The sequence below is a fragment of the Falco biarmicus genome, chromosome 3 (genome assembly GCF_023638135.1).
Source record: "Falco biarmicus isolate bFalBia1 chromosome 3, bFalBia1.pri, whole genome shotgun sequence".
Classification (NCBI taxonomy): domain Eukaryota; kingdom Metazoa; phylum Chordata; class Aves; order Falconiformes; family Falconidae; genus Falco; species Falco biarmicus.
Genome location: NC_079290.1, coordinates 37,002,857 through 37,015,178, shown reverse-complemented (window position 1 = coordinate 37,015,178; position 12,322 = coordinate 37,002,857). Strand labels below are relative to the sequence as shown.

General features: G+C 49.1%; 1 protein-coding gene across 1 annotated transcript in view; it reads right to left on the bottom strand.

The window, feature by feature from the left end:
- The window catches only part of TPD52 (tumor protein D52), a 127,875-nt gene extending 117,895 nt beyond the window's left edge, over window positions 1-9,980 (bottom strand). The window contains exon 1 of the mRNA XM_056330267.1: window positions 9,828-9,980. Within this exon, the coding sequence (XP_056186242.1) occupies window positions 9,828-9,849 (22 nt within the window). The 5' untranslated portion in view covers window positions 9,850-9,980. The remainder of the gene's footprint in view (window positions 1-9,827) is intronic.
- Between the last annotated feature and the right edge of the window lie 2,342 nt (window positions 9,981-12,322).

The window sequence follows — 12,322 nt, the reverse complement described above, 5'->3', positions numbered from 1 at the left end:
TAAGTAATAAAGGATGCATTTGCAGTGGACACACTTCTCTGAACAAATTAACCGTTGGAAACAATGCAGTCCAAAACTGAATTCTGCCCCTATTATTACATAATCAGAGATGCCTTCAGAAAAACACAGTTGACTGAGTATTTAGATATTCACATGAAGAGCAGGAAAGCAGGACTTGTTTGTGTCTAGAAATCAAGATCTTATTCAAAAAAAGACATGCAGCCACTGCATTTTACTTTTCCAAGGAAGTTTACTACTACATCCTGAGTATTCACACTCGTTCTGCTAGACTGAGTAAAGTGCTAAACATGTTTTAGCAAGGCACCAAACCCAGAAAGGACCATTATTTAGACTGAGCTGCAGCCCTGGCAGAGCATCAAGATCAGCAGACAAAACTCAAGGAGCGGTTCACAAGATAGGCAGGTCTCACCACTGTACCTCAGCATTTGCTAGACGTGCATTAAGAAATGCAAATGTACTTCAGAAAAGACTAGTATTTAACACTGATTCCTAAAAACAGTTATTTGAATGGTAGCAGGGACTGTTTATTCCTTCCTCAGTCTTCAGATGAGGAGGTTTAACATGGGTGTCCTGAAGACACCTTCACTGCAGTTAAGTATTGCCTTATTGGAGAAAACAGCAGTAAAGCTTTAAAGTCTTCCCCTCCTTCCAAATTACTGCACTTAAATCATACAACAGCAGTAGCCAGCTAGAAGCCACGCTGGAGTTTTCAGCAGTTAAGCTACATAAACTAAAGGCCAACTTCTATGGAGCACTGGATCCCCACACACACATCCTTAACTTGGGTTTGGGGTGTGCGTCCCCAGCCCAAGCTTTGGGCCGAGGTCCCCACACACCCTGGAGCAGGAGCTGGTGGGAAAGATAGAATGCAGGGGTCCAAACATGGCCCAGGACCTGGGAGACGTACAACGCCAGATCCATGCTGTGCTCAGTAAGATCCGGGATGAGCAACTGCTTGGCAGGCAGCAGCACAACCCCAGCTTGCCATTTCAGACTCATCACCCACCCTTCTTCAGATGTCCAGACAAATTATCTCTGCAGTAACATCTGCTCCCTGTTCCTTCAAGTGCCTCTGGAGGTAGTGACAGACCACATGCCAACACTCTGCATACGGCAGGTGGACACATCCAGGATGCATCCCTTGCTCAAGGATCCGTACATTACCTACTCCAGGCACTATAGCTGCGCAGCACCTGAAGAGTCTGCTCAGGCAGCAGACACAAAGGGCTGTCACAGTCCAGAATACAAGAAGGTAAAACAAATACCTGCTAGGCAAGCACCGGAGCAGTCCTGGGAGAAGAGAAAGACTCACTGCAGGTCTATCCTTTTACTCAAGATCAAGTGTCCTCTCGAAAAAAGGGTTTGGAGCCCAGCGTTGCAAGCAGCTTGTCAAGGAGATGAAACACACAGCATGAACGGTGCCTTTAAGAGCTCATGGCTCCAAGCAAAGCACATTGCAGTAAAATGGCCTGTTTTCCTTCTGCCAAGACAGTGACATCTGGCAAAAGGAAAGTCAATATTTAAATAAGGCTCCTTCCCCACCCAGTGCACTAGGCTGGTACTACTCCTGATGCTCCTCATCCCTGAGCACACATCAGCTGCTCAGCAAGCCTCTTTAGAGACTGCCTAGCACAGATTCGAGTGGTTTTATGGAAACAGCATGCAGTAGCACGTGATCCACTCATGCAGACTGAAGCCTGTCTATGTTCAGGCATAAAACTAAGCTTCGCAAACAGTAATCAAAGCCCACAGAAGAGTCAGCAGTCTAGTTAAAAACAGCAATTGATTTGGGGGCTTCTGCTCTGCCTTCAGCCTGCTTCTCGAAACTCCTCAGATGCAGGCAAAACACTTTTGAACTGTGCTGAAGGGATTTGTCTTCTACAGACCAATACAGTGACTAGAGACCAAGATGCACTTCAGCAAGTGCAAGCTGTGCCCATTTCATACCCCTGACCCTTCTTTTTGGTTGGTCCTACCTACAGGACAGCTTCTTTAAAGATGCTTATAGGAAAGTCCTTGTACAGCTCCATTCTCGGAAGCCTGTGTGAGGAAAAGCAGGCGACATATCAGGACCCTAAACTACTCGGCAGAGACTACAGGGGACCAGAAGATGCAAGTTTATAGAAATGGCCTTCTTCAAACGCAGCCCTTCCTACCAGCGTCTGCAGATGTCCGCTATTATATGAGTATTCCCAGGGACTGGATTGCTGTAGAGCACTGCAACGATCATCAGACACTGATAACTCCTTTCTTTTAAATTCTGCTATCCTAATCAAGTTAATCAACTTTCTAATGCCATGATGTGATATATGTTTAGGCAGAGAACAGCCAAAGAGAGAGGAATGATAGGATTGCTTTTTGCTTATCTTGGGACTCCTGCTAGCAGTTTAATTAAAGTACTTTTTTCTAAAGTAAACAAAGCAAAACAGGCATGAGCAACCCCCAGGGTGCACAGCTGAAACAGTTTTACCATGCTAAAGAGCAGCTAAGCAGCATTACTCACAAAGCTTCTTTTTCACCTTTTTTTACTTTTTTTCTCATGAACCAAGATCACTGCCAAGCATGGGCTCTGATCCTAGCAAAGCACAGGGGACACACCTGACTAAAAACAATTACTCCAGCCCAGGCTGCCTCCCTTGGCACATCTTTTCATCTATATCCTGGGCTCAGTGGGCTCATGAAACTCCGTTCCCCTCTAACTGCTAGAGAAAGGAAAGCAAAACAGGAAAAAAAAAATGCTGCTCTGCCTCTGCTAGCCTCTCCCACCACTCCCAACAAGCTACAGATGCTGACCAGACTCTTTGTTATCCCACAATACCATATTGCCAATCACTAGTAAGAGGCCTTAAGCTTTGAACCAAGTTTACAAGGCCTCAGGACCAGAGGTTTGTCAGGTTTACTCTGTCTGAACTATTCTTGACTTGCCTGCAGCTTTGTTTTACTTGGTGTACCTCAGAAAGTAGAACATGGGATGTGACAAAGGAGTGGTATAAGTAACAGGGCACAGGGTCAACACTGGTGACCTTACAGCTATAAGAAAGTAATCAATTAGCAATGGAGATCTGCAGCTGAACAAAACTATTTTAGAGGTAACAAAGACAGCAAAGAAATAACATCTAACATTACATTTAAAGGCACTTTCTATAGTAGATCTGGACACAACATGGAGCTTACAGGACAATAAAAGAAAGAGCAAATGTGTAAAAAGCAAATGTGAAAGAGGTACCCCAGTGGATCATACAGTGAGGAAGAAGCAGCCATAAACATCCTGTTCTTCCCAGCAAAGTAGTGATAACACTGACAACTTGCTATAATACACCAAAATGTTGCTAGCAGCCTCAGTGGCCATGAGAATAACACCAGGAAAAGGTGTAAAAACTAAGTGCATACAACATTACCTTTATTATTACCAAGACTTCATCTGCATAGTCTTTATCCATAGCAAGAGCTAAACTAATAATCATTCTTGAATTAGATTGCTAAAATTCCAGTTACACAAACAATAAATTACTGGCTTTATATATATACACACACACACAAAGCATGCTTCCTCTCTGCCTATGAAGTTTTTAAGCATAGCACACACTTTTGTGCTGCTGGTAGGCTACAAGCAGGAGGGGGGCAGTTCAGAAGCCTATCACTCTAATCCATGTGTGGCACAGCATGTTCCTACAGACCTCAGCTCTGCAGAAACTGAGTGTCCCAGGGTCAGCTAAGGCAGGGTACACATTTGCTGCAGCACTCCACTGTCAGTGAGAATCCAGGACATTTATTGCTCTGCTCTCACACTCTGCAATAGAGAAGTCTGCTTGTGAAATGGGAAAGCTGCCTCTTTCAGTGACAGCATTCACACCACAACAGTAGCGCTGGTTTCTTGCTAGATAGCTTCAATCTACCCCCTTTCTGTTCGGAAGCAAGTAACAGCACAATAAGCATTTTTCCACACACCACCATTCACTGGCAGCCAGTGTCCCCTCCACTGCACCGTTCCCCTGCCAGGACAATGGCTGCAGACTCATGCAGACAACTGCCACCACTTGTAGTTGCAATAGCAGAAAAATCTGTCTACACCTCTGCAAGAGAGAAGTGTTTTCACAGCAGGCACCAGCATTCAGCAGTATTCAGTTACCCTAGCTCGTGGTACCACTCCCAAACTGCCAAAGTCAACACACTGCTGCATGTTCTTTCACCTCCCTTCACCACAGGCTGAGGAGGAAGACGAGCAAGAGGAAATAGCAGAAGTGACACTGAACCTTCAGGAGAGATCCAGATTACAAAGTTATGTGCAGCTGGTCTGTTACTGCAGCCCTTTTCAAAAGAGAAGGCTTGTGGTTGAAAGCCTGCCCTCCAATACAAAGTTTTTGAGTGAAGGCTCCTAATCTTTCTGGCTAATACACACTCAGATACAAGGGACTTTGAAGATGCTTGTTACCTTTAACAGCAGAGAAAGCTGTCCCTCTGGAGTCTTAAATTGAAGCTGACACAGAGTGACAGTTTTGGCTGAACAAGAGCATTTCAATTTAGTGCTTAATCTCACTTAATGCTTGCTTTCCCTTTCAGGCACCCTTTGTTTGATATTTTTCTGCTTATTCACTGCAGGATATTAAAAGGACAAGGGTAAACACCTCCCTTCCTCCATCCAGCAAATCTCAAAACAGAAGTGCCCATATTGCAAAGACTTCAGTGTGGTCATCATCATCCTACCTGGAGGTGAGCTTCTCTTAAAAACATGAAAATCCCCATACACATCAGATATCTGCTACACAGGGTTCAGCAACCTACACCGTTGTTCTTTTCTATTAAACTAAAGATGAAGTTTTTTGGGTTTGTTTTTTTTTTTTTCCTTTTGAAAGCTGGTCAAGCAAACATTGGCTTTCAAGAAGACTCCCTGTACTGGATCTGCTGCCATGGAAACATCACTTTAAGAGATACAGCTGATATCCTCCCTTACCTGCAGTAATGTCCAGCACCCTCAGAAATCAGCAATCCACAAACTGCTCCCTGATTTTATGTCGCAAATTAGTCTCCTGACTTAACACAAGACTTCTTGGTGCTGGCTGAGGGGTTCTCTCCCCATGAAAATTGTCCAGACCCCTTCCTATTAAAGGAGCAAATCGTTGTGACTGAAGAGGACAAAGCCTACCCAACACCCCAGTCTTTACAGCACTCAAGGCAGCCAAAGTAGCTTTTGGGGTGCCCTCACCCAGCATGGTCAGCATGTGACACAAAGCATCAGAAGCCCCTACATGTGTTTCCCCATCACCCCGCTCCTCCCAGGACTACGCTAAATCTGGCTCATGAAGCAGAGGCTGTTAGTCAAGGGGTACTGTATTTAGCAACTGTAGAAGCCAAGAAAAAAAGAAATGCATGTACAAGATAGACAGGAGCAAGATGATGAATAGAAATAAAATTCCCAAGGCAGACTAGTGCAGTACGTGGTTACTGCCAGCCCCTCCAGATGGAAAGGGCTGTGCTCAGAAGTCTCCAGGCACAGCTGAAAGCAGTTCAATAGCACTCATACCCAGGCCAGCTTCAGGAGAGGTGTTAACAGATGGCAGCCAACTTCAGCCATAAAAATCAGCTGTTCCCACTTCACCCACAAAGCACCCAGATCAAGCAGAGCAAGGCACTTGCCCAGGCTGCACCAGCACAGTTCTTAAACCAGAGCCAAGGCACAGCGCTTTGTTTTAAGCCAGCAAGGTCAGACCCAGCCTCCAAGGTCTCCCATTGCTTAGATGGTTGTTTGCAGTGGGTGAAAGGGGAACATAGGGGCTGTTCCACAGGGCTTCAAAGTGTGGGAAACCGGAACAAGCAGGACTTGCATCAATTTCATGTCACTGGGATTTTAAAAGCCCTGAGCAGTTACAGCTTGGCCTCATCAGAGGATCAAAGGAAGCAGATCCTTAGCTAAGCCTTCCCTACCCCAAAAGGTCTGAAAGCAGCCTTTACTCTAGCTGGGTGAAGGATTGTCTTGTCTGCATGTGACAGCACCGGTTATAGGGAACCGGGACAGAAGATCCACACATGCCACAAGCAACAGATTCTTTCCACTGCTGGAAAGCTGGGCAGGCTCCCTCCTCCACCTCTTCCTGAAGTGTGTTTGCAAGCATGAATGAAGAGTTTAAGCTATCTTTCAATGCCCAAGCACTGGAGAGGGCAGGAACAGCTGACACTGCTCTAGCCTCCAGCTGCCCACCCCACGCCATTCCAGTACCTCATTCACGCACCAGCTGATGGGGGAGGATAGCAATGCCAGTAACACCACCCTATCAAGCCAGGGCCCTCAGCCTGAGTTAGAACAAGACTCTCCCGCCCACACCCCCAGAATTTTACATGCAAGAGAGGGGAAGACTTGCTGCTGATCAAGGGACTTCTGATGTAACTGTTCTGTTTTTTTCCTCTTTCAAGTCACTGCTACAGACACTCAGTTCAGTGAAATTCTTTGCAGGTCCGACAACAGCTGTCCACTTGTATTTACTTACAAGTGCTTGATTTCACAATTGTACATTAAGGAAAAAACAATTCTTATCTACAGTACTGCAAGTACCTAGTGATAAAGAAAACAAAGCTGTAGAAAAAGGTGCAGCTTCACCCATTAGAACAATGGGGGAAATCTTGTCCTACTGCCTGCAACAAGTAATTTCTACACAACGGGAGCATTAAAGTTCATTCTGTCAGCAGAAATGCAAGTCAAGGCTCTAGGAAAAGAAATGCTTACATACTCTCTCAAACAATCATGTGTAGTGTTTTGGGACTCTTAAGTCCCACAAAGCCAGAAGATTTTGAAAGACACTGGATTACATAAGCGAAGAGCTGCTGAAGCTTAAGAGGAACCCCCTAAGCACAATGTCAGAAATGCAGTATGACTAGATAACTGTTTGTGCTATGCTGCATGTCTTCATGGGACTGCTCAGTGGCACCATCTCCCTATTCAGAACACATCAGCACACTGCTTCTACTGTTGGGGCAGCTTCATCCTTATTTCTCCAGTGAGTGACGAACTGTACCAGTGCTAACAGTAATAGTGGCGGCAAGCCAGAGAGAAACTCTTTTTGCAAGCAAAACCAGGTATACCACAGGTATACTAGTGGGGGTGTGTTAGTTTGGTTTTCTTTTTTTTTTTTTTGGGGGGGGGGGGGTGGGGGTGGATGGCGCAGCAGGGGTGGGAAGCCAGAATCTTTGTGAAAACAGAAAACACACCTGCAGTTATTTGTCCATTCTGCAACTGAGTCCACACAGTGGAAGACCAGATTTACATCTCTTTGCTGAAAACAAAGACACTTCAAATGAAAAATTGCTCAGTGGTTCTGATGCTGATGATAGTAGGCTAGTAACAACTATTTAAAGAATGCTGCTGTACCTGACCACTCACGAGAGAGTGAAGACTTAAACACATTATACACCTATAGCATTAGCCTTGTCTAGTTTGGCTGCAGTCTTAACTATAATCTAGATTTTCTTCCCACCTCCTAACTTTAGCTATCTGAGAAAGCTGTCATCATAACAATGGAAAGTAAAACCTCTGACTCACACTTTTAAACAAATTAATTTCTGGTTAGAGGCAGCAATCCAGGATGTTTAAGCCAGCCCCAGAGACAGGACCTGGCAGCCTGGATTTTAGCCATGTACATGGCTTTGGTATGTAATACCATCTCATCAAGCACAATTTCCAATACAAGTACTACAGGGAAATGGGTTAAATAGCAGGGTATTAGAAGCCATTAGTTGAACAGGCACAAGTGTGTTGGCTATTCTAGATTTTCCTGCTGTACCCACAGGTCTCCACCTCATCCAAAAAGGCAATAGAGGAAGAAGGTGTTGCACCATGTTTGCTCCATAACAGTCACTTACGTCACACTACATACACTATTCTGATACACAGCCTGAGGTGTGGTTCCCTCTTAATACAAAGCAGTATTTATATAAAAATTAGTTTAACAGCAAAACAAGCCTCTAGAAAGTGTCAGCATTGTCACTAAAGCTTTTCAAAAGATCACAGTATTTTACTTTCCTTTTCCAATAGAAGCTGTTCAAAACCGAGCCTGCAGTTGCAGTAACAGTGTTTGCCTTTTAATAGGCTCAAATACAAAGAACAAACTTCAAGAAAAACACTGAAATCTGTTAACGCTCCTGCAATTGGAATTAAAATACAGATCAAACCGACAGCTGTGCTGTTTTCTGGCTGAACGGTTCTGTTTGTCAGTCCCTAAGAATAGGGTTTGGGGATTTGGTTTGGTTGGCTTTTTCTGTTGCTGGTTTGGGGTGTGTTGTTTGTTTTTTTTTTTAATTTATATATATTGACGGTAGACACAGGACTTCAGAATGGTTGAAGGAATCACCCTGAGGAGGTTCAGCCCCTCACCAGATTATCTTTTGCTCTGGCAAAGATAACTTGCCCTTTTTTCTTATATAGAGAAACACAGAAGTAATTGATAATTGTACAAGTGTACTACAGCTGCCTCCAAGCACTTAAAACAAAAGCATGGACAGCTCGAGGCTGCTGCCTGAAGCAGCTCAGCTGGCAGAGCAGAAAGCTGGACCACACAGAGTCAGGGGTTCCAGCACCTTGTACGCCTCCAACACCACTGCCGCTGCGAGTGAACACCTCCTACCACCCCAAGCATGCTCAGTGGGAAAATGCTGAATGCAATCAGTCCAAGGGTGCGGATGCCTAGCCGGGCCGAGCAGCCCTACCAGCTTACTCGAACAAAGTAGCTCGTTGACCCCAGCCAGCCTTGCTTCATCCGGTGGAAAGCAGCCGGTGTCTAGTTCAGTACTACACCCCTACAAAAGACTCCCGGTGGATACACAGATCGGTAGGACATACGTCACACACTTTTGTGGGAGAAGCTTTTACAGCCAGAGATCCTGCTTGGCCCACATTCAGGTCAGCCCTCATCAAGGCACCAACTACTCTCTCAGGCTGCAGCCCCAAGGTCAGGGTTTTAAATAAACCATGAAGTTTAGGAGCGTGCTGCCACCGCGGGGGCCAGGGCAGCAGCCTCCCCCAGCACGAGGGCGCCAGCCCAGCACCGTCGCCTGCCGCGCCGGCGGGGCCACACAGGCGGCCGCCCGCCCGAGGTGCCACCCCGGCCACGCTCGGCAGCTGGGGGGTGGGGGGACCGCCGAAACGGCCACGCCAGCTGCTGAGCAGCCCTGACACGCAGGGAATTCGGAGGGAGCAAACCCTACCAACAGTGCTGGTTAATCAAAAGTCGCACGCTCGTAAAACGAAAGCGGTCCGCCCTTACTCCAGAGGGAAAACAGAAAGTTTATTCTCCTCCCCAACGCCGGTAGAAGAGTCGGGGTTTACTGCCCGCGCCCGCGGCCCGGCGGCACCGCCGGCGGAGGCGGGGTGGCCGCAGCCGCCCCGTGCTCCGCCGCCCGCCCGGCACGAAGCTAGCACCCGCCCCCGGTTCCGCATTTCCCGAGCCGACGGCGTGACTGCAGGCGCAGCCCCGCCACAGGCCGGGGACCCTCTCCGGCACCGACCCCGGGCTCCAGCGCAGCTCCCTCAGCCGGGCGCGCTCGGCTCCTGCGGGGGACCCAAGCCCGCCACGGGAGTTACCCCGGGGGTGCCTTCAGCTCCTCGCCCAGCCCCGGGGCGCGGAGGGCTACACGGGCCGCGCCGGGCCCGCCGCCGGGGCTGGGCAGGGCAAGGCGGGGCAGGTCCGGGCCGAGCGTGCCCCTGGCAGAAGGGCTGCGAGAGGAGCCCCCGTCCCCCCCCCGCCGCACGGCAGCGCCAGGCACCGCCACCCGCCGCGCAGAGCCGCCGGAGGCGCAGCGGCAGCCCCCCGCCACTCTACCTTGGTCCCTCGGGGGCTCCATGGCGGCCCCAGCGCCGGCCCCAGCTCGCCTCAGCCCGGCTCGGCAGCCGCCGCCTCCCCCCGCCCGCCGCTGGTTGGCAGCGGAGGCGCCGCCCGTGCTCGCGGGGGCGGGGCGCGCCTCTGACTGACGTGCGGCGGCCCCGCCCCGCCCAGGTGAGGGCGGCCGGGCAGCGCCGGGGGCTCAGCCCCGCAGCCGGGGCGGGGCGGGGCGGGGCGGGGCGGGGCGGGGCCAGCCCCCACCCGGGCCCGCAGCCGCTGCCGCCTGGCCCGGCGAGCCTGTAGTGTATCGGGTCCTCGCATTAGGCGCCCGCAGCGCTTTCAGTCCGGTACCGGGCGCCCTAAACCTGGGCTTCGGGGCCCGCCCCAGCGCAGCCAGCGTCTCTGCGGCCGCAGGGCTCCCCCTCGGTCACGCCGCTGCAGCTTTCAGTGCGGGGCGGCGCCTGGCGCTCGGCAGCGTTGCTGCCCCTCGCTGCAACCAGCGCGACGCTGCCGTTTGCGTTTGCTGGCCCGGCTCTGCAGGGGCTGAGGAGCGACCCGAACAACCTGCTGCCGTAACGCGCTCGGGGAGGCTGCGCCCCGGAGACACCAGCCGTGCCGCCGTGCGGGCCGCGCTGCCGGCCCCGCTCCCTCCGCCGTGCGGGGCGCTGGCTGGCGGGGCGTGCGCACCCTCACCGGTGGCGCGGCGCTACGGGAAATAACCCCTGCGGGACTCCCGAGCACCTACACCGTGCAAGCCGACGCGTGGTGGCCGGGTTAAACAGACTTGTAACAGCTGAAGAGAAACCCAGCAACTGTCCTAGCTGCAATCTGAGCTCTTTCTACTAAAATAACATTAAGTGCAGAAAAGTTTGCATTACATAGTTTGCCCAGCAGGCTGCTTTACAAGACTACCGAGAATACTAAGCTACCAAATAGATCTTTTTACTCCACCTTTTCAAATCCCCGGCCTTGACGTCTATGGATTTGATTGTTCCAACAGATCAATGTTTGCACAGAACAAGTGGCAAGGCCTCCGCGGCATGGGGCTGTGTGAATGGCTAAATTGTCACCAGCGGCCAGCATGCGCGGTCACATGCCAGAGCAGAGCACAATAGAGAGCCAGGAGGTGCCAACTCAGGATGTCCTTGCTTTGGATAACAAACAGCAGCAGCAAATCCAGGTATTTTTCAATCGACAAGGCAGCTGCGGAACATGAGATTTGATAGGGAAAAGAACGCTTGCTTATATTCTAGGATCTGCACAGCTGCAGCAGGAGGTTGTGTTGATGGTGCCATAAAAATAACAAGTAGACCAAAATATATCCCTACATGTTTATAACTTGTTTCATCTTGTAGCACAGAAATTAATTTGCTTATACATACGATTCTCACCACAAGCTCATCCCACACATCTGTTTTATGACTTTCAAAAAATAAACTCAAATGGATATTTGAGATGGTACATTTACCTTTTTATTTTTAAAGAAAATAATAGATTTTTTCCCACACTACTCCAGCTGAAGTCCCAAGGTTCCCCACTGAGAAGCTGATATGTGATACATGATTTGTAATCACAGTGGAAGAATATCAGCAGCATTAAAATTTGCCCTCCTTTGCAGCTACTTCACACTAGCAGCAGCAGCCCTGGCAGTGCTGAAATGCCTGTCAGGAACCAACCTGTGGAGCTGTGAAACTGCTAGCATCACACTGCTTCTTTTAGGGGCAGGGATATTTCACCAGCACATCCCAAACAGCAAGAGCTAGTGATCAGGTATTACCCAGAGAGCTGATTTAGTGCCCTCTGCCAGTGACACTCCCACCATCCCATCTGAGTCTGAGTGGACCACTGCTGGCTCACCACCTGCCTGGCTGAGGCATGCCCTGTTCGATGCAAGTGTAACCTTAACATAAGCGGTCTTGCACCGTGTTTTGCTGAACACAGTCTCTTAAGTTTAGAAATCCCCCCTTCCCAGTCCCCTTAGGCATTCTGCAGTGCACGTTCCCTAACAACTGTGGCCCACACAAAGTTGCAATGGGGCTACCTGTGGGACTGGATCCCAACCAGGTTCCCAACTGTACTGTCCAGAAGAGAGACACTCAAAACCCACCATCTCCAAATATAATGATGAATTCCCTTTTTACACATAGCCCTGACTAGTGAGGAGAAGGAATCATTGTAAATAAGCATCTGTTACTCAAACCGATGCCTATTAAAAGTAGTACAAATATTGCCTATGAGCTCCAGTTATGATAATAGGATACAAAGACATGAACTGAGAAGAAAAGACTGAGTCTGCCCTGAAGGTCTTGTAGTCTTTACTACAAAGGACAAAATTGAAGGACAATGGGACTAGGGGTGTACTGAACTACTGAGCTTTGTGCCTGTGATTTGTTGTTTCCTCCAGTCAGTTATCAAAAAAACAGCCAAACACATACCTGTGTAGAAGGCAAGCCTATTTGTACTTGGACTGCCCACCTAAATACAGGACTTCAAAA